This window comes from Vicugna pacos, chromosome 27, assembly GCF_048564905.1.
Source record: "Vicugna pacos chromosome 27, VicPac4, whole genome shotgun sequence".
Classification (NCBI taxonomy): domain Eukaryota; kingdom Metazoa; phylum Chordata; class Mammalia; order Artiodactyla; family Camelidae; genus Vicugna; species Vicugna pacos.
The window spans coordinates 24,113,075-24,139,180 of NC_133013.1; the positions used below are offsets into that span (position 1 = coordinate 24,113,075).

At 38.8% G+C, this 26,106-nt stretch overlaps 2 protein-coding genes and 1 long non-coding RNA gene across 5 annotated transcripts in view; 2 read left to right on the top strand and 1 right to left on the bottom strand.

Annotated features, from left to right (window-relative positions):
- Nucleotides 1-2,439, bottom strand: part of SCAPER (S-phase cyclin A associated protein in the ER) — a 269,359-nt gene extending 266,920 nt beyond the window's left edge. Inside the window, exon 1 of the mRNA XM_031691717.2 lies at nt 2,127-2,439. The gene's annotated coding sequence lies outside the window, so the exon portion shown is untranslated. The remainder of the gene's footprint in view (nt 1-2,126) is intronic.
- Nucleotides 2,440-2,550: 111 nt separating this feature from the next.
- RCN2 (reticulocalbin 2) lies at nt 2,551-17,688 on the top strand. 2 transcript variants are annotated; one of them, XM_006208769.3, is made up of 7 exons: nt 2,551-2,915; nt 3,303-3,408; nt 5,959-6,155; nt 11,949-12,062; nt 15,188-15,284; nt 16,176-16,318; nt 16,866-17,688. In XM_006208769.3, exons 1-7 carry the CDS (start codon nt 2,772-2,774, stop codon nt 17,016-17,018), a joined length of 954 nt encoding a protein of 317 aa, XP_006208831.2. In that variant the 5' UTR covers nt 2,551-2,771; the 3' UTR covers nt 17,019-17,688. The 2 variants fall into 2 exon arrangements, with proteins under 2 accessions (XP_006208831.2, XP_031547578.1); XM_031691718.2 differs by having other exon boundaries at nt 2,586-2,915; nt 16,179-16,318.
- Nucleotides 17,689-18,329: 641 nt separating this feature from the next.
- On the top strand, nt 18,330-25,503 carry LOC140689759 (uncharacterized). Of its 2 annotated transcripts, XR_012064847.1 has the most exons (4): nt 18,333-18,495; nt 20,954-21,203; nt 24,262-24,431; nt 25,236-25,503. It is a non-coding gene; the product is annotated as an uncharacterized lncRNA (long non-coding RNA). The 2 variants fall into 2 exon arrangements; XR_012064846.1 differs by lacking the exon at nt 25,236-25,503 and having other exon boundaries at nt 18,330-18,495; nt 24,262-25,226.
- Nucleotides 25,504-26,106: the final 603 nt, after the last annotated feature.

Sequence of the window (26,106 nt, forward strand, 5' to 3'; positions counted from 1 at the left end):
CCCTCTTTTAATAGTTTCAAAGCTAACTCTGCTATCTATAGTACATCCTTGTAAAAGAATGCCAATATAGCAGAATTCATTCATTGCACAAAAATGTATTGAGTTCCTCTTATTAGTAGGGACACTGGTGAAATACAGGTGAAACCACACAGTTCCTGACCTCAAGGCGCTCAAGTTCTTTTAGTAACATCAACAACTGGTCAAAGTAGACTGTGCTAAATGCTGTAGCAGAGGAACATTCAAAACACAATGATGGAACTAAGAGACTTAAGAGACCAACGATTTTGGTTGGTAGGAAGTTAGAAAAGACCTCCTGTAGGAAATACTTGTGCTGGGTCTGGAAGGTTGAGTAGGATAGGAATTTTCCAGAGGGTAAGAAAGAAAAATCTGAAAATGTTGAGCCCCTTTTCTGGGTCCAATACCTTACACCGAGTATTTAATATACTTACTCACATAAGACTTATCAGGTTTTTATTATTATAATTTTTATAGAGTTAAAAAAGACTAAGTCATTTGTTCAAGGTTACTTAGGAGTGAGCTATGGAAGTCGATGATTCAAACCCTGTGTATCTGATTCCGAAATTGTCTGTGTTCTTTCTGTGGCACCAAACTGACTCCAGCAGGGCAGAAGAACATATGAAGGTAGTTTTAAATTCTGTATGTTGCCATCCATATAAACTTCTAGAACAGGCAAAACTTAACTATGATGAGAGAGATCAGGATAGTCTTTACTATAATCTGCTTCCTAACAATCCTAACTGCCAAAATCATAAAAATTGTAGAATTTAAGAGATGAAGAGTTACTGAAAGACTTCTACAGGGACTGTCAGATGGATCTTTTTAAGACCCTGATGAAAGCAAAACTATTGCTCTCCACCCCAGATGTGTACTATGCACAAAATTTTGCATAAGATTTTGAGATTATCACACCACTTAGGACCCACCTAAGCAGCCAAAGATCTCAAATTAAGATCCTCTGAGTTAACCTAATCCTTTTCCTAGATGAAAAAAAAAAAAAAGGCCCAAGGATGGAAAGGAGCCTGTTTAGGGGCTGAGGGAAAACAGAACCCCGATCTTCTGATACTCAGACATTTATTCACCCCATCACCTCTTTAGATATCATTAGATTTCCTTTGGCCCCAAATCTCCATCTGTGGAGACTTTGAGTTCAGAAGAACTTCCGTAATATCTTGTATCCCACCCTATTAATTGGAATCACTTCAGGAACTGGTCAAATTTTACTTTGTACTTATTGGAGAATAATACGTGCAAACTGAGTTGGGGACATGAGTCTTTATTTTTTCACAGACTGCCTCAAAACACAGAACTGAAGTTAAAATTAAAATGTGATGAAAGTGATCAAAATTGATAAAAGTTTTTTCTTTTCTTTTTTTTTTTGTTTTTAATTGTTTGTTTTAGAGAAATCAACCCTGAATTGCTACCTATACTTATACTCTGAAACTTAAAACTTCAGTCTGTGTTGATCTTTGTAACACTGGAAAGTTTCTATTGAACATACTCTTTGTAAAGTTTTCAATGGTCTCTGATTTTAAAAAATAAAATAAAATTCCAACCTGACCCAGGAATTTTGTCGGATTTGAGCCCACTCAGTTTTTTCAGTTTGGAACAGAATTCTTGCACCCAAGCCAAATATTAGCTGTGAGAAGTGAAAGAGGACCCAGAAAGCCTCTTCCTCTGTGTGAAGAGGCCTGAAACTAAGTGGAGCAATCAACGACAGAACAGGGCTCAAGTAGCAGCCTACAAATTTCTTTAAGTTTAGTGTGCTCGGGATGAGGTGCAGAAATCACACAGACTTGTAGACAGACAGGGAATAGGAACTGCAGAAGTTTTCCTAGGTACTTACTAAGCTATTCCTTCTGGGCAATTATCTTTTGCTTTTCTACTTTCATGTAAGTTTACATTTACTGAACACTTTACCACATGTGGCAGCTACTGTTCTAGATGTATATTAAATTTAATCCTCACGATTCTTTAAGGTAGTCTTATTACTATGTCCATTTTATAAGTGAGCAAACAGGTTTTCGAAGGCTAAGTAACTTGGTGAAGGTCATAAAATTTGTAAGTCACGAAATTGAGCATCAGATACAAATATCTGGCTTTGGTACCTGGGTCCGTTCGTCCTGCTCTGGTGAAATAAATAAGTAGCGATCCATTGAAGACTGGGAAATGGATACTGTTGGTTGGTTTCTCAAGGCAAAGTTTTCCTGGGTACTGGAGTATCTTCACCCAAATCTCCAGCCTTTCTCATGGATGGAAGCCGGGACGGACACATGCAGTGGACAGGGAGCTTCTGGCAGGAACGAGGCTGACGGAAAGAGACAGGGCGGCAGTAAGGCGGGGGCGTGTTTTTGGGAGGGTGTCGTGGCGCTAGGAAAGGCGTCCGCAGGGGTCTCCGCTCCCGGCCGCCACCACCAGCCTCCCGGAGCCTCCGGGCGAGCAGCAGACCACATCACCGCGGCCCGCCCCCAGAGCCGCGCGGCCCAATCAGCGGCGCGGCCTGGAGCCCCTCCCCCCACCTCCTACGGGGCTATATAGGCCTCGGCCCGGCTTTCTGCACCGCCGCAGTTGTTGCTCGGGCCTCGTCCTATTAGCGCGCCGGAACGGCAGCCACCGCCCCCTCCGCGTTCCGTTTCCCCCTCCCCTCGTGCGCCGCGCCGCCTCTCTGCAGCCGCCCCCGGAGCGTGTAGCCGGCCCGGGCCCCCGCCCGCCTCCCTCCTCTCCGCTCTGTGTGTCCGCGGCCGGCCGGCGCGATGCGGCTGGGCCCGAGGCCCGCCACGCTGGGGCTGCTGCTGCTGTGCGCCGCGGTAGCTGGCGCCGGGGAGGCCGAGGAGCTGCACTACCCGCCGGGCGAGCACCGCGCTGACTTCGACCGGGAGGCGCTGCTGGGCGGCCAGGTGAGGCGGCCAGGCCGGGGGCTGGGACGGCCAGGCCTGCACAGCGGCTGCCGCGGGCTTTGTCCCGGGACAAAGGGGGCGGCCGGGCGAGGCCTGGCCGGGGCAGCCTGACAATGGGGGCCGGGCGGGGCGCCGCTCACTCTTTGGGGGACCCCAGGGGCTCTAAGCCTGAGAAAATAGCGCGGCCCGGAAGCTGGATCCCTTCTACCAGCCCTGAAAGGGGTAGAATCACTGACGGTGTATAGGGGGCAGGGGCCTTAGAGAGCAGGTGTGGGTCACCCCAAAACTCCTCGGCAAGAGAGGCTTCTGGTAGCTCTATTTTTCTCCACCATTTTGCCCTCCTGATAGTAATGCTTGACCCCCCTGTGTATCGCTTATCCCCCAAAGGAAGAAGTCGATGAATATGTTAAACTCACCCCCGAAGAGCAACACAAAAGACTGAAGTCAATCATAAAGAAAATTGACTTGGACTCAGATGGCTTTCTCACCGAAAGTAAGGACGTCCTACACAACTAACAATAGAGACATCTCTTTGTAGGAGACAGAAATACAAACATTTAAGCAGGGTGTCTGTTGAGTGTAGATTGCTCGTATTCCAGCCAATTAGAGGTACTCTGGAGAGGGAAAAAAGGACATGACGAGTAGGTTTTATACCTGGAAATCTTCAGACATGGGATACCAAGTAACATTCAGTGCTTTCTCCGTAATATATAGAGATCATTGACCTATACGGTATGTGCAAGTCATACCTGGAGCAAGCGCCCTGTTCCTCACAACGCCTTTTTATCGGTGTCAACAATGTGATTCATTTTAGAGAAACATGCTAAAAATCTTAAGGCATTAAGCGGTGTATTACTCTTTTGATACATACTTCATTAGAATCTTAAGAACTTGTTTCTTTTTATAAGCAAGTAGAAAAAGACCTGTTGCATGTGAATTATGTTTATCACAAATGATTATAGCTGACAGGGGCCTTAGAATCATTATATCCACCTCTCTTTATAGCAGTTAAGAAACTGAAGCTCAGAGGCATAAGTTCCTTGCTCAGATAGTGGCAAAGCCAGGACTAGAATCTATATTTTCTGCTCTTAATTCAGTCTTTAATATCCTTCACTTAAAATAAAAAATCTGAGTGCTCTGAGGTAGGTTCTAGAGTCAGAAATGAAATACACAGATTATTAAAACAGTATTCTAAATTAATTGCTGCAGCTACCTCTCCTCATCTCTTAATTCATGTGATGAATTCATCAACTTTCCAAGTTGAACCTCAACAAAAATTCAGAAGCTGTTTTGCTATAACTCTTAATTAAATGCTGCTTGGCATCTAAAGAATGAAGTTGCTGTAGAGAGAATTACAAGCTGATTGGTAAATTTTGAATGTATTGTCAATAAAGTATTCACATTGATGTCCTCAGGAATATTGAGGTTTTGTTCCTTCTACTTAAACAATAGAACCTTTAGACTAATTACCCTGTAAGAATAGGTCCATCTTTGGTTACACTAGAAAGCATACAAAACAAGTTGATTTGGAAGGCTTGATGGTACCTGTCTGTAAGGGCCTACATATGTTCAAATATTTAATAGTGTACATTTTAAAAAATGTAGGAGGAACTTAGTCCAAATCTTCATTTTACAGATGAGAAAACAAAACCTTGAGAGGGTAAACTTACCCTTTATGGCAGAGCTGAGGTGTGAACCCCTGTTTCCTGGTCTGGTTTCTGGAGCTGAAGTGTGAACGCCTGTTTCTGGTATTCCCTTATGCCATGATGATCATTCTGCTTGAGGATTCTCAGGGAATTTTGCTTGTTTGCACTTTGAGGACCAGGACTTGACTCAGGTTCTTAAGAGATAGCAAAGTTCCGTGGAAGGAGTTTGGGCTTTGAAGCCAAACATAGGTTTGAATCTGGACTCTGCTACTTACTAGCTGTGAGTCCTCAATTTCAAGCCTCAATTTCCTTCCTGAACTGTAAAACAGTGATTATAATTGCCTTGTTTTAAAGAGTAGGGACAACGTACGTAGAGGATTTGATATATAGTAAGTGTTCAACACCTGGTTCCCATAATTACTCTGTCCTTATTTCTGTCGTTTCAAGACAATGTGTCTTTACTTTTCTATTCACCTTACCTCCCCCAAACCAACAGAGGAGTAACACTCTTTAAACCAAATGGTGTATTATCTTTAAACCAAACGGTATATTCTTGCTATCCTTGCAAATATTCATATTTTTCCTCCCCTACCCCCTTTTTTCTATAATGCAGTACAGTAAATATCTCTATGAATAGACTTTTAAAAGTTGACCTGAAAGTGGACATTTGAGGTTTAGAAATTTTTACCCTATGTCTTCACCCAGTTAAGACAGATAGGTGTTACAAGAAGGGCATAAATCATAATTGCTAACCATAACTTTGTTAAAATTTCCTACACATGTTTTATGACATCGTTGAAAGAAATGTACTGTAACAATGTTTCTCAAACTTCAGTCACTTGAATACTTTTCACAATTTAGGCAATACTTATGTATCTGTTATTTCCTTAACACAGTCTTGATTCAACTCCATGTAAAATGTATTTTAAAGGTAAACTTTATATTACTTTCATAAATGAAGAACATTATTTTTTCCAATACATATTAAAGTAAATGGGTTGTTATTAAAATATTCTTGCTTCCTGAGAGGTCTGTGATAGCAAAAGTTATCTACAATTTTTGGGGTAACATTTTTAAAAAATCAAGTGCTATTTTGGCCAATTGGTAGTTTATTTAATAAATACTTGTTGATCCAGGTGTTTTCTAGGCATTTGGAATACCTCAGTAAACAAAACATACTACATTCTGTATAATCACATACTCTAACATTCTTAGACTCCAGAAAGCCCTCCCCATCGTCTCCTATGTCTTTGAATACAGCTAGGCCAGTTCTCACTCACTATTTGTAAACACTAAAGTTTTTTTTTTTTTTCTTTTAGAGAAAGCTTAGAAATCCTCACTCCTCTTAGGTATCACAGTTACTGTCACATTCATTGTGTTCTGGGAAATTCTCATAGGTGAACTCAGTTCATGGATTCAAATGTCTTTTAAACATTATGCTATGCAAGAAGCGAAACAGCAATTTGTCGAATATGATAAAAACAGTGATGGTAGTGTGTCATGGGATGAATACAACATTCAGATGTACGACCGTGTGATCGACTTTGATGAGAACACTGCCCTGGATGATGCAGAGGAGGAGTCTTTTAGGCAGGTGAGTACCGTGCACCAGCTGTTCCTTTTGATCACATCAGTTTGCTTTACCTGCCTTTATGAATGAGCACAAGAGGGTCTGAGGTCATAGACTGGATTGCCTTGTTCTCTGGGCAATCACCAGTTCCACTCCAGTGGTCATCTTGATGGTTTCCTTTCTGGCCAGATTTAGGACTCTTGCTGTGGACCGCCTCAGTTATCCTTGCATCTGTGTTTCTCGGCTGCATCATTTGTCCTCCTTTCCAGAGTTGCTTTTTTAGTGCATGTTGAATATGTATCAATATTTTATTTTTTATATTACTGAACAATCGATTTTATATCATTTATTAAGACTATAGAGGCCCAATCCCATTTTTAAGCACAGAATTTTATATAAAATAACACTTCAGAGTTTTTTTTAAGTTGTGGTGAAATACACCTAACAAAATTTACCATTTTGACCATTTTTAAGTGTACAGTTCAATATTGTCTAGTACATTCACATTGTTAGGCAACCAGTCTCCAGAATTCCTTTCCTTTTGCAAAACTGAAACTAAACCCATTAAACAACACCTCATTTCCCCTTGACCCAGCCCCTGGCAACCACTGCTCTACTTTCTCTGTCTCTGAATTCAGCTACTCTGGGTACCTCATATAAGTGGAACCATATAGTATTTGTTTTCTTGTGACTAGCTTATTTCACTTACCGTTCTCAGTGTTCATCCATGTTGTAGTATGTGTCAGAATTTCCTTTTAAAGACAATAAAATTCCATTGTATTTTGTATCACATTTTGTTTATCCACTCATCGATCAGTGGACAGTGGGTTGCAGCTTTTTGGCTGTTGTGCGTAATGCTGCTATGAACATGGGTGCACACATGTCTCTTAGATACCTTGCCTTTAATTCTTTGGAAATGGAATTGCTAGATCATATAGTGATTCTGTTTTTAACTTTTTGAAGAATGGCAATACTGTCTACCTTAGTGGCTGCACTGTTCAAAATAATTTATTTTTGAGGATTCAGTATCACTATGAGTTCTGTTGTAGCTCATGGTTTAATTTTTTGAAGTATATTTCTTAAGCAGAGTTGAGGAAAATGGTATTTAGGAATTAATAGGAACTTCTAAAGACTTTGTATTTAGTAATTAGTAGGAACTCTTTTTTTTAACTTTTTTTATTGATTTATAATAATTTTACAGTGTTGTGTCATCCCAGTATAGAGCACAATCTTTCAATTATACATGAACATATATACATTCATTGTCACATTCTTTTCTCTGTGAGCTACCATAAGATCTTGTATATATTTCCCTGTGCTATACAGTATAATCTTGTTTATCTATTCTACAATTTTGAAATCCCAGTCTATCTCTTCCCACCCACCACCCCAGTAGGAACTCTTTAAGACTTTTTTTAAAAAGAGTTTTATATATGTGGAAAAATGAAACCAAACACTTTGTTGCAAACTTCACATACGTTTAAAATTTACATACGTTCAGCTTTTAAAAGTTGTTTAGGCATTTGATAACTATATCAGCTTTAGATTAGTTGGTATTTAATTTATAGGGAAAAAACATACCTTGTTTTCCTTTTTTTCTCCTTATTGGGTCTTAAAGCAGACTGAAAAGAATATAAATCAGTCTTTTCACTGTTTAGTGCTAAAAAGAAAACAAATGATGATAATGAGATTTAGGATTTGTCTGTCTACTAGTTATTCTCCTATACTATAGGAATTAACTCACCTTAAGAGCATCATATGAATTTTGAGACTTTTCTAAAAACAAACCGTGGTATGATGTTCTGACTTCCCTGCCAGTGAACAACACAGAAGCTAAATACAGTCCTTTAAAATCTTACTAGAATTTTTTTTTCCCTTTTGGCACTCAAAAGATATAATTACGATCCCATCAAAAAATAATAAACGTGTGTGTGGTTTTTGAAATCTATATTCTTCCAGGGGTAGGGGTGGGGGTTGTGGTGTAATAATGCATGATGGTGTTGAGAAGAAAATCTTCACTTTGAAGACATACATGACTCATTTAATACAAACTGTTTATAAACAGTTTTTCTTTGAAAAGATGTCTGGTTCTAATGCTATGTTCCCCATCCAAGTACTCAGTACATGTTGATTATAAGACTCTACTTTTAAAAAATGAATTATATGGACCTTGATAGCCTAAAGGAATTGATGGCTCCCTAAAATGAACACTTCTCAATGGAAGTCCAATTGGTTATTCTTTGACAACACAGGAATATGTCTCTGCGTGAAGCTCTATTAATAATACTTGATTAGAATTATATATATATAAAACCCACTAAAGGTGGGTGTGGAGTGTAAAGATGAACCCAGAAGCAGTTGCATTATTCTTCAAAATAAAAAATCAAGGATGAAGAATCAATCAGTCTTAATCAAAGTTACAGATTAAACATTTTACCATAAATGAAAGAATCATACAAAGTAACTGGATATCTAAATAAAATAAAATGTTCCTCTATGGAAGCCCATGAAAAAACAAAAATCAATTTGATACCTGAATTTTATCTTATGTTTAACGTTTTCATAGAGAGAATAGTGATGACCTGGAATAATGACCCTCTCAGGCTGTGAAATGCCTGAAAAAGTGTTTCTTTATGATCTAATGAACAAGTACAGTCAGCACTTATAAGTAGTATAATTAAAGTTTGAGGACCTACCTGGCAAAAGCTCAATTGCTCTAACTTCTAAAGCCAGCTGCTAAATGTGCATGTGCAAGCAATGTTTATTTATGTAAGATACAATCTTGCGTGTAGCTAATCAGAATTTTTAAGACCTAGACTTTTGTTCTGGTATCACGGGTTATATATTTTCTCATGTAAAATCTTTAGTCTACCAAAAGATGGCAGTTTTGTTCTTCACAAGCTTCTATTACAATACAAAAATAAATGATTCTGATAGTTTCTGTCTTTTTACTTACTGTGTGTAGCACTGTCTACCCTCCACTAGCACACAAGGTTTTTATACAGAAGGAAAAAAATTGTTGAGGTTTTATGAAACGAACAGTCTTTTTTGTTGTTATCTTTTAGAAATTTGCCACTTTGGAAAAACAGTCTTTCTGTGTCTTGGCTTCTTTAATATGAGTCGCTCTTAAATTGTGTTCTTCAAATGACCATGAATAAAACCACTTTTGAAAATCACTTTATTTCATTTTATTTAAAAAAAATCTTAGAAATGTAAACCAGAATTTTTTTTTTTTAAGAAATCTCAGCTGTTGAAAGAGATCCTTTCTTTCCATAGGCAAATTTGGCCAAATTCAGCTCCCTCTGCTGAAACATGGACCTTTTTGCTCCAAATTGAAGGGTTCTTTCATAAGGAGATCTAAGTACTTAGTATTTTGAATAGTGATTTATTCAGAAAGAGCTTGATTGACTTGACAAAGTATCTCAAGTTCTTGTTTTTCTACTCCTCATCACCCCCTCCCCCCGTTAAACCTGAATACAACATGTAAATTATTTCATCTATTTAATTATTTGGTGTACTTAAAATTATGAAACATTAAGTTAAAAGCAGCTATTTGGAAACAAGTTGTTTTTTGTTTTGGGGTTTTTTTCCCTGTCATGATTTCAGTGACCATAACTGGCTAGTGGAATCTGGATGTTTGAAAGACAGATTCGTTGGGGAAGGAAGGGAGCCTCTCCAGTGTAAACCAGTCATCGTCGTAAAAGAACTAGTGTTTTGGCAAATGATTGCTGTCTAACCTCTATTATTCTAAAAATCTAAAAAGAGCATTTCTTTTCAACAGTGAAACACATCAATTAAAAGCTTCTAAAATATATGAAATTATGTTTTTTTAATGTGCAATTTAATACACATCAGTTTATGGAAAGGAAAGTTATTCCCAGAAATTTTCAAAATAGAATTTATGTAGGACTAGCAATATGCCACTATTGGCTTCCAAGGCTCTTGATTACAGAATTACCTTTGAGAAATTCATTAAAAGCTGCTTTGTCCCTAATAGCTGCTACTTCTTGATTTCCTGCTAGAATGTACTTGGGGGGAGGAATTAGGAAGATGGGCTTGAGGAAGCAGAAAGGGGAGTGTTTAACTTCGGCCTTTGATGCATTTTATCTGGACATATAAAATTAGCACTATAAAGATCCTACAAAGAGTAGACTTCCAAATATGTACATTTACCAAAAGTATTCTATAAGAAGACTACTTTTTGAAACCTGTTAATATATTTTTGAAAAGTAACTTTGAAGACCAGAAACAATTAGAAATAGATATACCAAGAATTAATACATACTCTAAATGTATTGCTTTTGGAGCATTCAAAAAAGTATTGAGGTTGTTAAAAGAAGCTAGTACATATTTTAGCTATATTTCTGACATCTCTTTCAATAAATCATTTTAATCTCAATTTTTCTGTCAATAATAGTATGTCATTTATTAAATTCCTAACACTTAAGGTTTACTCATTGCTTGATAGGAATTCTCATCCCAATTGCTTAATAGAAATTTTTTCTTATTTATTTTATTATAAATTATTCAATTTATTTGAACTAAAAAAAAAAGTTAACCCATTTCTTTCACCTCCCCACCCCACCCCCCCAAACCTTTGGCAACCACCAGTCTGTTCTCTGTTTCCTTGAGCTTTATTTGGGGGCTGGTTTGTTCGTTTGTTTTTAAATTCCACATATAAGAGATCATACAATATTTGTATTTCTCTGACTTATTTCACTTAGCACAATGCCCTTGAGTTTCCTTCATGTTGTCTCAAATGGCAAGATTTTACTCTTTATGGCTGAATAATATTCCACTTTATATATACCATAATTTCTTTATCCGTTTATCCATCAGTGGATATAGGTCGTTTCCATGTGTTGGCTATTTTAAATAGTGCTGCAGTGAACATATATAGTTCATATATCTTTTGGGTTAGTTGAGTTAGTGTTTTCATTTTCTTTGGATAAATACCCAGAAGTGGGATTGCTTGATGAGATGATAGCTCCATTTTTAATTTTGGAGGAATCTCCATACTGTCTTCCATAGTGGCTGCATCAATGTACATTTGGTATGTACAATTTACAATGTACATACCAAAATTGTACAAAGGTTTCCTTTTCTCCATGTCCTTACCAACACTCATTATTTCTTGTCTCTTTTTTCAAACAGCCAGGTGTCAGATGATAGCTCATTGTAATTTTAATATGCATTCCCCTGATGGTTTATGATGTTCAGCATCTTTTCATATAACTGTTGGCCATCTGTATGTCTTCTTTGGAAAATGTCTATTCAGATCTGCCCATTTTTTTAGTCAGACTATTTGTTTTTTATTTTTTTTTGCTACTGAGTTGTTTGAGTTCTGTATATTTTGGGGATATTAATTTCTTATCAGATACATGATTTGCAAATATTTTCTCCCATTCAGTGGCTCTCATTCTGTTGATTGTTTCCTTTGTTGAGCAGAAGCCTTTTAGTTTTGATGTAGCCTAACTTGTTTACTTTTGCTTCTGTTGCTTTTGGTGTCAGATTATCCCAATTGTATAGTTGGGCTACAGAGAGGTTAAAAAATTTGCCCTAAATAACAAGCCAGTAAGTGGCACTGCTGGAATTCAGATCTGCGTCTCGCTGACTCTAGAGTCTATGTCTCTATCTGGCTTCTAATAAATGTTGTTATTTGCCCAGCTTACCTTCAGAGGCATGATGTGAAGATAAAATATGATCATGGATGTAAATGTACTTTAGATTTCACGTAATTTGAATTTTAAAAAATATTTTAATGATGTTATGGTATGGATGAGACCTTTAAACATGTTCAATATTTAATTTTCAAAGCTTCATTTAAAGGACAAGAAGCGATTTGAAAAAGCTAACCAGGATTCAGATCCTGGTTTGAATCTCGAAGAGTTCATTGCTTTTGAGCACCCTGAAGAAGTCGATTATATGACGGTAAGGAAGAAAAATTTCCAGATCATTATTGAGTGACCAGAACTTTAAAACTTGCTTTTACAAAGTAATGAAAATGAATTGTATAGCAAACAGAATTTGGTGAGAAAGGAAGACCCAAACTTTTCCCGGCTTAAGATCAGGAGTGGGAAGCAGGAGTTGTTCTGGTGAGGCGGGGGTGCTTATGGGAAGTAGAAGGTAAGGAACGTTTTTTTAATCTCTGCAGCATGTTAGCTTCTCTTTCATAAACCACATTATCTTCAGTGCCTTCCTTGTCCTTTTGTAGCTTTCAGACATTTCACTGGTTTTTCAATATTAGTAACAGAACTTCCTATTTAGTTTACAAAATCGCTTGTAAAAACTTTTGTTCTGGGAAAACGTATCCCACTTGGATCACTTTTCATGAGGCGTAGGGGGTGGGACGGAGGGTCCAGCTGCTAACGACTAATAATGTTTTTGCAACTTTACGCATAACGAGTCCTCTCTTCTGTTTAGTACTTAACAGAAGTATCAGCTCTTCAAAATTTTGTTGTGCTCTAGGTTTAACTCAACATTAAGTCCCTGCTATGACTTGTTAAGCTTCTTGAGAGCAGAAACTATCATATTGGAGGGTAAAGATTAATATAAAAAATAGCTTTTAAGAAATAGACTGAACATTTATGGTGAGGTCTGTTGCCTGGCATCAGCCTCCAGCTGTGTGGCCTGGTTCCCTGGATATTTCAGGGAGGAAAGAAGGAGTTTTTTGTTTAATGGGTCCGCCAGATGCTGCTGCCTTGACGGCAAGGCTGCAGGTTGGTTTTTCTCTATAGCTCAGTGGCACGACGCCAACATTAGTACCACTTCTCTTGCTTCTGATTGTGAGGGTTCTGATTTCTCACTTGGCATGAAATACATGACCTAGTTCAAGAACATTGCTGGGCACAATTTGTTATAAGTGCCAAAACTAAGTTAAGACAAGTTAATTGGGCCCTAGCATGGTGGGCAGAGGATGTTGGATCTTGATTCTCTGAGGAATAAGGAAGAACTGAAAAGCAAGGAGGGAGATGACCAGTGAAAGCAATGAGGTGATTTAGGCATTGTGGTTACGGCCCTGGAATGCAAGGTTGGCATTGGAATTAAATAGCCTTGAGCAATATTTTGAAGAAAGCATAAACAGGAATGTTGACTGACGAAGCACAAGAAGGGAAGGGGCAAGAGTCAGAGATGACTGTGAAGTTTGGGGCTTGGGTAGCAGTGATGCAGAGGTGGTGCCATTGCAGAATGGGGTATGTCAGGACGGGGAGCAATGCTCTTCACGCTGATTTGGAGTTGATGGCAGCGTATGAGATGTGTGATCATAAAGTGGCATCTCATTCAGAGCAGCTTCACTAATTCCTGTTTTCCTCAGTTGTTTTTGTGTATTTCTTTTTCCTTTAATGTTGTATTTGATATAGGAAAAGGCAGGGGTACAAGATCAACTATGTGATTCTACAAAGACATTTTCATTCATGTAGTTACAAAAATTATTTTAACCAAGGCAACATTATTGAAATAAGTCTGTTGTTTTCCAAGAGGATTACTTGAATGGAGGCATAATCATTTTGATCAGTGATTCTTTTATTGGAGCACAGAGTTCTTTGAAAATGTGATGCAAACAATGTGCTCTTTTCCAGAAGAATCCTATATACACACATGCTCATACACATGAAATACCAGATTGTAATTTCAGGAGATTAAGTATTATTTCATACAGGTGTAGATAAAGCCCCTGGACTTGATTAGATTTGGAGACTTTTGAGAATATATTTCATTCTAGTTGTGATGCTGGAATCCAGATTGAAAGATATTTGGGCGGTAGCAGGTATGAAGAAATGAGAGCAGTAGAAGTAACCTATGGAGGAGAAGAAACCAGGATGTAGTTAGAGAGTGCAGCAAAGTCGTGGGGACTTGAATGTATTTAAAGGCATAGAAGAAGGAGCCGTTAGAGAAGAGACTGCAGCCTTGGGAAAGGCTGGAGTTAAGAGTGAAATAAAGCACTCAGGAAATGGGAGAGTAAGAGATCTAGGAAGACAGCTGAGGGCTTCACCCTGGAGAAGAGGGAGAAGGAGCTTTAACTCCTGAGATCAAGGAGAAGGATGAGAGGAAGAGGCATAAAAATAAAGGTAAAGGTCGGAGGATTCAATGCTGGAAAACAAGGCAGCATTTCAGAACACCCGTACCACGTTTAGAAGAATAGGAGGGTCTTTGCCAAGAGAATGTTGGAGAGAGTTGGGGTAAGGCGCAAAGAAAGTGGAGTTTTCAAAAAACAGCTGTACAGTCTGTGTTAGGGAAACCGAGGCAGAGAGAGACTTCCTAGTTGTAGTGAGCCCATTGAAATGGCAAAAAATTCATTTACAAGGACTAGGTTTCTATTTTTTAATCTTTCTTATTTAGACTTTATGATTCTGAAATAAAGGAGAAGGTGATTCAGGCCTGATGTACAGGGTGGGGATTGGCATAAGAAAAGGGTACAAAGGGATATAGGAATTAATAAGGGAAGTACTGAAGCAGCTGGCCATTAAACCAGTCATCTTGGGTCAAGCATAACTAGAAAAGGTGTGATCTTTGGGTCAGAGAGGATTGGTTGATAAGAAGCCTTAATAAGAGTGAGGAACAGATTTGGGGGCAGTTTGGGGTAGATGGGGTTAGATTTGATAGAAGAGGAAGCAAGGAGGTTGCGATTTTACAGGGGACTAACCCATTCCAGGCCTGGGGGTAGAACAACAGTTCTAAGCAAAGACATCTAATATAAGGGTCCTTTTGGGGTTGTTGATAGATTGGTGGGAAAGGGAATTAAAGACAAAGGTATTAAGATACGTCATTCTTCAGAAGGAAGGTAATACGCAGAAAACAGGAGTGTGAGTTAGTACTGAGGTTGTTCAGGAGGGTGAAGAGGAGTTTTCAGTAGCAGAAGCTTAAGGGTGTTGAATTTAAAGCTGCTTAATATTTGGGGGTTTATTCTTACTTTTAAATTCCAATGTCTTGAAAGATCATCTTGCCAGTATGCACAACCAAGATGATTGTTCCTAAAGAAGTTCTGTAGTAGGGTTGATTCAGGTGGTGGGATTGAACTTTTTGTGACTAATTTTTTGTGTGTGAACATGCAATAGGAGTTTGTCATTCAAGAGGCTTTAGAAGAACACGACAAAAATGGTGATGGATTTGTGAGTTTGGAAGAATTTCTTGGTGACTACAGACGGGATCCGAGTAAGTAGCCTAGGGATGTGTGGAAGGAGGGGGAGAAAAAAAGAAATTGAAAGACAGTCTTGCCCATTGAGAGCTCTGTTTGACAGAGGAAAATGGAGCAGGAGGAACTGGACCTGATTCCTACTTGTTCTGCCAAGTGAAATAAAATACAAATGATGCAAAGGGCCTTATATCTTACCTGAGAATGCCGCTTTGCTCGCTTTTAGTTCCACATCTAAATCCAAGCATTTTTCCTCCTTTTCAAACAAATATAATTTAATTATCTATTCAAATGGGTGAGGAAGTAAAGGTTATTTTTAAACAGGCTTCTGCACCTTTGTGTGTAGATCTTAAAAGAGAAGAAAATATAAAATACTGTAAATACTGGTGTAGACTGGAAGGTGGCTTACTGAGTGAAATTGGAGGAGTGTGTATGTGCAGCTTTCCTATAAGCAGCTGTCTTTTCAAAATTGTTGCTTAAAAGCGTCACTTAATGTAAATGTCACTTTAAAATTATAGGTGGCATTACCTTATAAGAACACACAGGAACTTTTAGTCACATGATGTACATAAAAACATTACCCAGCTCATACTTGGGAAAACTGTATCAGAACAAGTAGCTGCAGTTAACGAAGTTACTAGTTTGTGATAATATGCAATAATTTTAAAACTCTGAGTCCTTTAGACTTACGTATCACTTTTGAAAATTACTATAGAGTTGGTACTTCTTTCAGGACTTTTCAGTTAAGTAGTTCTAATTCTTTGGGCTTCCTTTATGTGATAAGCTGTAAATTAATTTCCTTTATTCTAGAGCTATACCAGCCTTCTTAGTGGATTAATGCGATATTCTTGTGTGTGCATATTTGGGCTGTTGTTTGTTGTTGTTGTTTGTTTGTTTTTTAATATATTAAGCAGCAAATGAAGATCCAGAGTGGATACTTGTTGAGAAAGATAGATTCCTGAATGATTATGACAAAGACGCCGATGGCAGGCTTGATCCCCAAGAGCTGTTGTCTTGGGTGGTACCCAATAATCAGGGCATTGCACAAGAAGAGGTGAGTGTTGCGGAATAACTGTCTCACCCCCAACTTAGTGCTATTGATAATAAAGGAAAGTCAGAATTTTAAGCCAAAGAAAGAAAGAATGGAGTTATTTATTTAGGATCAATAGATTGCTATTTCTTGATCTAAATACATGATCTGCTTTAGATTGTTTCAGGTTGTCAAGAAGACAAGGAAGTTAAGATTGCATCATGTATTAATTTGATAGTACAGTGAACAGATAAAAAGTTTGTGTTTACGTATAGGGGCTCAAAATGGATTATATTGATTTTGCTCAACTTTTGAGATATCCTGCATTGGATTTGAGTTGGAAGGAGGCAGAACTCAGCAGAAATTAAGAAAGGAGGTAACGCTTTCTGTAGGTAACACTACAGAAACACTGTAGACAGACCCAGTCACAATGTTTAATATTTTCAGATACTTAGACAGTAATGAGTACTGGGCATACCTCAATGGTTCTGACAAATCAAACCGCACTAAAATGTGACCATCTTCCTGAAATACTTAATTACACTTGACACCTGCTTGTTTTGTTTTAAAGGCTCTTCATCTAATTGATGAAATGGATTTGAATAGTGACAGAAAGCTCTCTGAAGCAGAGATTCTGGAGAACCAGGACTTGTTTCTTACCAGTGAAGCCACGGATTATGGCAGACAGCTTCATGATGAATATTTCTATCACGATGAGCTTTAATCCCTGGGTATATCTGAGTAGAGTATTAGCTCCTTTTATAGTTTGTTACCAGCTTTACTTTTGTGATGAAGTATTGATGTTATTTTACACTCTTAAGTCTTACCACAGTCAGAATTATCTTAATGTACATTATGGTTTTGGCCTTCTAAAGAAAAGTAAAACAAAAACCTGATATTTATTTCAAAATATATTGAAGAAATGAAACAATATTGTGCCGTATGACAAAGTATTCAATCTGTTTAGTCCTGTATTGTGGAATATTTGCGTTCTGTTTCCATACTTGAAAAAATGGAGGATTTTAGAGATGCCTGAACAATATTATTTAAGTAGTATGTGACTGAGTTATCAATTTTTGTTTTGTTTTAAGTAGATTTAATTTGGGAACTGACAGAAGGACATTGTTCTTAGATTTAGCATTTTGTTTTAAAACCTTTAAAGGAACCTTAGAAGGACTTATACCTCACATGTTAATGTTGAGAAGTTCTGCTTAATTTTAAAATGGTTTCTATAAAGGGTTTTACTGTATGAAATAGAACTTTATATTTTTGCATATGTATAGATAGTAATTATATTTAATGTGTAACTATAGCATTATGGTGTGTGGAATTTGACATTGTCCAGAATTCTTTTCTTTTTTGACTGATTAAAAACAAAATGTCCTATCTTTCTATATGTTTGTTTTTCTTTAATCTTTCAGGTAAACTTTGAGTTTAGCAGAGGTTTTGTTGTATTACACTTTATCTTGCCTCATCCATTCCTATATTTGGGGAGTGAATGTTACCAAAACACTGTTAAATGACGTTCTTGCTGCATATTCTTTGCTTTTTTTTGATAAAAGAATATTACAATTGAATGTACATTTGACACATGTCAGTTGCTGTTGTAGCAAATGTGGTCTTGCTATTTGTGGCTAAAAATAATTATCAGAGTTAGGTTGAAATCACCAGTAGAGTCGGTTAGTTATCACCAGTAGTACTCAACATCAGTTATACTGAAATGAAAATCATACTTGACAAGCATTTGTCCACACCTAAATGGTCAGTTTTAATTTTTTTTAATTGAAGTACAGTCAGTTACAATGTGTTGATTTCTGGTGTACAGCACCATGTCCCAGTCATGCATGTACATACATATATTCATTTTCGTATTCTTTTCCATTAAAAGTTGTTACAAGATATTGAACTTAGTTCCCTGTGCTATACAGAAGAAACTTTTTTTAAATCTATTTTTATATATACTGGCTAACATTTGTAAATCTCAAACTCCCAAATTTATCCCTTCCCACCTCCTTTGCCTGGTAACCATAAGATTGTTTACTATGTCTGTGAGTCTGTGTCTGTTTTGTGGATGAGTTCATAGTGTCCTTATTTTTCCTTTTTTTTTTTTTTAGATCCACATATGAGTGATATCATGTGATATTTTTCTTTCTGGAGTCAGTCAACTTATTACCTTTGTAGGGAGTAAGAAAAGTGAGAAGGTGAGAAATTCATTTTTTCCTAGCTCTGACTCACAGATGGTTTTTCTTAAATTACTTTTATTTATGGGTGAAGAGGTCAGCTATGCATTTTATTAACCTTTTTCCAATCTAAAGTTGTCTTTCACACACAGCATTCAAGGGGCTCCACAAGCCCTGTAGGGGTGTGAGGGAAAACCTGAAGCTCTTTTCTGGTAGAATGAACCGCATCTGTGTACCTCTCTGCTGCTCCCTCCTCTGCTGACGCCGAGTTGTGAATGCAGACTAACCTCTCCCACTTTAATGACAGCTCACCTGCCCTGGTATCCAAAGTACATGGCTTTCATTTTAACTTACAACACCTGTCTGGCCTTTGAAGAATTAAAGAGATACCATTGTCTTTAACAGGCATCACTCATCTGTCACTCGTCAGCCTTACTGAAGTTGGGCTCTTTGGAATAACCAGTCTGATTAGCATGCTAATCATTTGTTTTTCTTACTAGATTCTCCAAAATGTATACCAGAATTATTAGGTCATCAGATAGGGCTTTTATATTAATTTTAATAAGTTAAGAGTTAGCATTCTACATTTGGCCGTAATTTCATGCAGATATAAGAATTTTGGTGACATCATTAGTGGTCACTAATATCTGTACTCTGTTAGTTCCTGGCGTATAGAAAATTACACTTTCTAGCCCCCACGTGGGTAAGCAGTTTCTGACCAGTTAAACATGAATGGAAGTAGAATGTGTCACTCCCAGACCAGGCCAGTGGCAAACTTTTGCCATGGTGTTGTAGAGGGGGCCTCACTTGGAATGGTGAAGCCACAGGATCAAAGTAGTCTTGATTTCTGAGTGACCAAATGGCGGTCGGATGGACCCTCAGTGGACTTTGCATGATCAAAAAATAAGCTTTTATTATGTTAAGCCACTGAGACCTTGTTTGCTTTTTAAACCACAGCTGAGCCCAGCCTGTCCTTCCTGAGTGAAGATTTAGTATTAAATAATTGGCTTTTATAAGCAACAGAGAAAAATAATCATTTGCCTGAACAGAGTTTCTGTATCTTCTGCTAAGTCAAAATAGAAGGGATTATTTTTAAGGCTTTTATTTGGATTATAAATTTAAATAAGCCTCTTTAAAAATAAAGCTATTATTTTGATTTTAATAGAATTAGAGTAATTTGAATTTATCCTTATAGCATGAGAGTAAAAATAGAATGAGGCTTTCTGAATTAGCTGGTTCTGGCTGAAGGACTTAATCACATCCATTGTTTGACCTCAGGTGCTACTTCAGAATGGAAAAGTTGACAGTATTTGCACAAATCAGTTCATATGTGGCTCTGCTGGGCAAATATACAGGGCAGAAAATGACTCTCCAGTTTGTGATACGAACTTAAAGGAAGCCAGGACATTCAGAGTAAAAGCCGTGATGTGATGTTTGCCTTACTTAGTTCTTTCCATTGCAGTTTTTTTTTCTTTAATAGACTTTTTTTGAGTAATTTTGGATTCACAGCAAAAGTAAGCAAAACGTACAGTGGTTTCCCATATACTTTGTTCCTCACAATTTCTCTGCCTACCCCCTACCTCCAGTCAAAACCCTACACTGGAGTGGTATATTTGTTACAATTAGTGAACCTACACTGACATACTATTATCAGCCAAAGACCGCAGTTTACATTAGGGTTCACTCTGGGCATTGTACGTTCTCTGGGTTTGGACAAATGTATAATGACATGTGTCTGCCATTAGAGTACACAGCATAGTTTGCCCTAAAAATCCTCCGTGCTCTGCCTTTATTCCTCCTCCATCCAACCCCTGGAAACCACTAAACTTACTGTGTCCCTAGTTTTGCCTTTTCCAGAACATCATATAGTTGGAATTATACAGCGTGTAGCCTTTTCAGATTCCTTTGCAGTTTTTAATGTAAGAGTAAATTTATGCCATTGTTTCTCTAAGGTTTTTGTGTTACCACATTTTCTTTTAAGTGAGAAATTTTCTGCTTAAATTTCTATGAGGTCTTTTCCACTTTGGAAAATGGCTGGTTTGGGAAAGCTCATTAGAGTCAAATCTTTTAAGTCAGTGTAACAACTAATTTGCTTCATTTCAACATTGAGTTTTTGTCAAATAAATATTTGGCCAGATTTCCTGGCTGCTATGAAATTTTTTACAACTGATATCAGTGAGTAGCTCAACTACTCAAGGGCTTATTTGGAAAAAAAAGCCTCAATTCAAGGACAAAGGAAAACAAGTCCTGTAAAATGCCTAGAATTCGCCGTATCTTTCTTTCAAATCAACCTAAGACAATGCATGAACTGTAGAAAGTAAATGATTTGATTTATAGAACTTAAAAAATGGTTACGGAGATTTACAAAAATCACATAGCCTTTAATCTTGGTTTTATGTACTCTTAAAAAAAAAAAACCAAAACACCCTAGTTTCATTCTCTTTTCTACAAAGGTATTTTTCTTCTCTTCTGAGACCAGGTCCCAGTGAAGAGAAGGCATCATCACTCTTGCTCGGTTGTTGTACCATTAGCAGTGGTTGGTAGCACAGGTAGAGAGACCGTCCCATGACAAGGATGACAAAAAGGCGGTTCTGGTGCCAGCTGCTGGCCTGTGTGAATGGATGCTTTGTTGTTGCATCTAACAACAAATGACCTCACCCAGTGATTGATGTGGCAAGAGGACTGTGTAATGCACTTACTCACGTGGATTGTGGACTGCCTGCGTGGTGGTAAGGAAGGGGGCGGGGCTGACTGAGGCTGCGCTCTGACTGAGCTGTTGACAGGTACTTCCCTCCCCGCCATACGGCGACATGTCCTACGTCGTGGCCTCCCGTCCGTGCTCCTGCAGCCCTTCCACCTTTTATACCCAACACCTCAGCAAAACTACCTCCCACACAACCCAGCCAAGCAAAGCAGCAAATACTGTGAGCTTAGGACAAATGACGGTGACTTGGGTATTAATGCCACCCTCCTGCTCAATTTAGAGACATGATAAACACTTATAAAATTTTCTGTGTGACAAAAAGAAAAAGTATAACAGTTTATCTAGGCATCAATGTGTTATCCTTCCTGAAAGAGAGCTGCAGCTGTAGCTTGATCATGTGTCTCCAGTGCCCAGGAAAGAATTAGCACATGGTAGGTCTTTGCTGAATGAATGTACTAATGGTACAGGACGAGAGAAAGTGGATATAATGTCAGTTTGTTTCAGTGACTGTATTTTTTTTTTAATGCCTCTAAGCCTGGTCTTGCCTTGTGGTCTCTCTTTTTTTTTTTTTTTAATTTTAATTTCTTAGGATGTTTAAATATATTTATGTTTAAGAATCTTTGAGATTATTCTGGTAGTTCTAGGTGTGGTCTCATGGGTCCCCTCACCTGCTTGCTCACCTGGGCTGGCGTCCCTGTGGCAACATAGTCCAAACAGAAACTCAGCTGTGGAGTCAACATAATCTTTCTTGAGCGCACGTCTCTGACTGCAGCTTCCTGGAAAATGTCTTTTTTTCTTTTGGTTTCCATAATGGCATGCTCTTCTGATTTTTCTCCTTCCTGTTTGATGACTGCTTCTCAGACTCTTCAGTGGGCTTTTTTTTCCTGCATCTGGGGTTTTATCCGTGGCTTTCTCTCTTTAAACACTTTGTCCAGACTGTTTGCACTATGCCTACGTCCTGGAGAACTTCTCTAAGATGAGATGCCCAAATCCATATCTCAGTGTTGCAGGACCCTCCCCGTCCATCTTTTCACATACGTGGATGGACTTGAGCTTTTTCAACTGGAGTTGAGAAGTCCCTGCAAATGGGCTCTTGTCCCCTGTGAGGACTGCCTGCTTTGTGGGCCAGCAGCAAGAGGCTGTGGGGTAAACCCCTGCGGTGTTGCAATGGAGAGAATGAGAGACGTGGAATGGGAGCTGGACGTCTCCTATCAGGGGGAGTATGAATGGGGGAGGCCCTTGGAAGGTCCATTTAAGAACCCATATGGGTACAGTAATCAAGCAGTGTGGCGCTGATGTAAGAACAGGCTTGTAGATCAGTGAATAGAATTAAGAGTCCAGAAATAAAACCATGTTGATAGACAAGAGTGCCAAGACAATTCAGTGAGTACTGAATAGTCTCTTCAACAAATGGTGCTGGGACAACTGGATAGCAAATGGATGCCAAAGAATGGTGTTGGAACCTTTCCTCAAACCATATTCAAAAATTAACTCAAAATGGATCCTGGGCCTGGATATAAGAGCTGAAACTATAAAACTCTTAGAAGAAGTTGTATGAGTGAATCTTTGTGACCTCGGTTTGGGCAAAGCCTTCTTAGATATGACACCAAACACATGTAGCAAAAGGAAAAATAGATAAACTGAATTTCGTCAGAATTTAACTTTTGTGTTTTAAAGACACCATTCAGAAAGTGAAAGAACACACAGAATAAGAGAAAATATCTCCAAATTGTACCTGATAAATGACTTATATCTTGGATATACAAAGGACTCTTGCAGTTCCATTTGTAAAATATAAAATAACCAGAACAATAAACTATCCAATTAAAATACAGACAAATTATCTGAATAAACATTTATCCAAAAATATATATACAAATGGCCAATAAGCACATGAAAAGATGCTCAACATCACTAATCATTAGGAAAATGCAAACCAAAACCACAGTGAGATGCCACATCACACCCACCAGGTACGTGTATAATCAAAAAGGCAGATAATAACAAGCATTGGTGCAGAGGTGGGGAAATTTGAATCCTTATACACTGCTGGTGGGAATGGAAAATCATGGAGCTGCTTTGGAAAACAGTCTGGCAGTTCTTCAAAAGACTAACTATAAAGTTACCATATGGCCCAGCAATTCCACCCCTAGGTGTATACCCAGAGGAAATGAAAATGTATATCCACACAAAAACCTGTACAAGAACGTTCATAGCAGCGTTATTCATAACAGCCAAAACCATGGGATCATTCCAGATGTGCATCAGCTGAGGAATGGATAAGTGCAAGGTGGTATACACATGTAATGGAATATTGTCTGGCCGTGGAAGGGAATGAAGCACTGACACAAACCACAACACGGATGACCCTGGAAACATGCTAAGTGAAGGAAGCCAGTCACAAAAGATCACGTGTTGTGGGATTCCAAAATCTTCAGAGACAGAAAGTGGGTTACTGGTTGCCTAGGGCTGGGGGTGGAGGTGTGAACAGTGACTGCCAAGGAGTCCCTGATCTTTTTTAGCTGAAATATAGTCGGTTTACCATGTGTTAATTTCTGGTGCACAGCATGGCGATTCAGTTACATATATATATATTCCTTTTCATATTCTTCATTTAAGGCTATTACAAAATATTGCATATCGTTCCTTGCACTATACAGTAGGACCTTGTTGTTTACCTATTTTATATATAGTAGTTAGTATCTGCAAATCCTGAAATCCCAACTTATCCCTCCACTCCCACCCCCCTGGGATAATACTTTTACTATAAGTTACTTCCTTTTTGTTTCTCCTTCCTATGACAGGGCATTCATTACACTGTGTATTAGTCAGAGCCCCTCAGGAAGCAGGTCACACGCTAAAGGTCAAGGGAACCCACAGGGGTGGGTGATGCACCCTGGGGCGGGTACCCCTGGCCTGAGGGGCCTGGAAAGGTATGATGTTAGTGTAGCCCAGTCCCTCCCCCAGCAAATTCACACGTTGAAGTCCTAAGGACCTCAGGATGTGACTGTACTTGGAGATAAGACCTTTGAAGAAGTCACTATGATTAAATGAGGTCTAAGGATGGGGCTTTAATCCGACAGGACTGATGTCCATATAAGAAGAGGAGGAGACACCAGGGATGCGTGTGCACTGAGGAAAGGCTGTGTGAGGACACAAGAGGGAAGGCAACTGTCTGCAAGCCAAGGAGAGAGGCCTTATCAGAAACCAACCCTGCAGGCACCTTGACCTTGGACTTCCAGCCTCCAGAACTGTGAGAAAATCAATGTCTATTGTTGAACCCACTCAGTCTGTGGTTATGGCAGCCTTAGCCGGCTAATATACCCCCCAGCCCGTACACACATGAGCTGTGACTGTGTGTCTACAGAGAGATGTTAGCACTGATGTTGGAACCTCAGTGGGGCAGGGAATAAATGCCCTCCCCTCTCTCCTGCTCTGGCCTTTCCTGTCAGTGCCTCCCTTTGGTCTAATGCAGCAGGGAGCCTGGGTGATGCAGTCTGGAGAGGTCAGCCTTTCTGGGCCTAGAATGTGGAGAATACATGGAAGAGGGGAGGCAATCAGTATATATTGATTTTTTTTAATTTTATGGGTAGATAAGTTATACTGCGTATGAATTTTATTTCAAGATAGCAGAACAGCTGTTACAACGTAACTGTTAGTACAGGGAGGCGTTGGGTCTCTTCAGCATTGAAAGCCACTGCCTGTAGCCGCCAGTGCCTCCAGGAGGAGGGGAAACAGGCTTTGAATAAACACTAGTTTAAAAATGAAAAAGGCTATGTCTTAAGTACTGCTTCCCATCCTGTGAAGTGAGGGCGTTGTAACCACAAAAATGACAGGCAAGTTAAGGAATGTGAACAAGATATCCTTAAGGAAACCAGTTCCCAAAGGGAAAGATCGGTTTTGTTAGCCCACTGTCAGGGGACCGTTATTTTCTTAATGTATCAGTGACACTATTTTGCTTGTATAATTTTTTTAAAAAGCAATAAAATAGTCTCTCTGGAGGTAATAACACATATACGTTATATTTAATATTAAGAAATCATGTATATTTTGGCAGGAAGAAAACGTATCTGAAGAGACTAACTCAATTCTACGAGACCAAAACAATAAAGGTTTTTTCCGATCATTGAAGTAACTGTATACAGAGGTGCAAAATGAATGAAAGTCTCCACCAATAAACTCACCTTTGGCGACAGCCCCCGGAGCCCTCTGATTTCTCATGGCTCTTTGTTGCCTTCGCTTTGCTAAAAACCCTTCCTCACTTTTCTCTTCAAATAACCTATTTGCTCTTCACTTAAATAACCCACGACAAATGACAGTGTTTGCTGGTCACTCCTCATCCACGTTGGGAACTTCCTGAGGCAGGGACTTTTTTTTTTTTTAACACTATTTTAATGTACCCTGCATGAAGCGGTGAGCTCCTCTATTTTTCCTTCAGTTTCTGGTAGACATGGAGGAAGGGCCAAATGTCTTCTTCAGCTGGTTGATGCATTTTCCAGGGATTGAACCAGTGATTTTCAAACTTTGGGTACATTACCATCACCTGGAGAGCTCTTCAAAAACACGGACGCTGGCGCCCCATCTCTGGAGATTCTGACTCAAGTGGTCTGTGGATACCCAGCTGGTTCTCATTGGCAGCTTAGGGCTGACAAGCTTGGTCTAGTTCAGAGTTTCTCCACCTTGGCACTGTGGACTGTTGGGACTGGATAATTCTTTGCTGGGGACAGGGAAGGGCTGTCCTGCGCATAGTAGGTTTTTAGCATCATCTTTGGCTTCTGTTTGTGAGATGCCAGTAGCACCCTCCCTCCAGTTGTAACAGATTAAAAAAAACGTCTCCAGACATTGCCAAAAAGTCCCCCAGGGGGCAAAAATCGCCCCGTTTAGAAACACGGGTCTAGTTGCTCTGTCTGTTGCTTTAAGAGCCTAGT

What these genes read in the sequence shown, in the direction of transcription:
- RCN2 (XM_006208769.3), top strand. Translation starts at nt 2,772, where the DNA reads ATGCGGCTGGGCCCGAGGCCCGCCACGCTGGGGCTGCTGCTGCTGTGC. An exon ending in AGGAGGAGTCTTTTAGGCAG is followed by an intron (nt 6,156 to 11,948) that starts GTGAGTACCGTG and finishes TAATTTTCAAAG; the next exon opens with CTTCATTTAAAGGACAAGAA. An exon ending in AGGGCATTGCACAAGAAGAG is followed by an intron (nt 16,319 to 16,865) that starts GTGAGTGTTGCG and finishes TTTGTTTTAAAG; the next exon opens with GCTCTTCATCTAATTGATGA.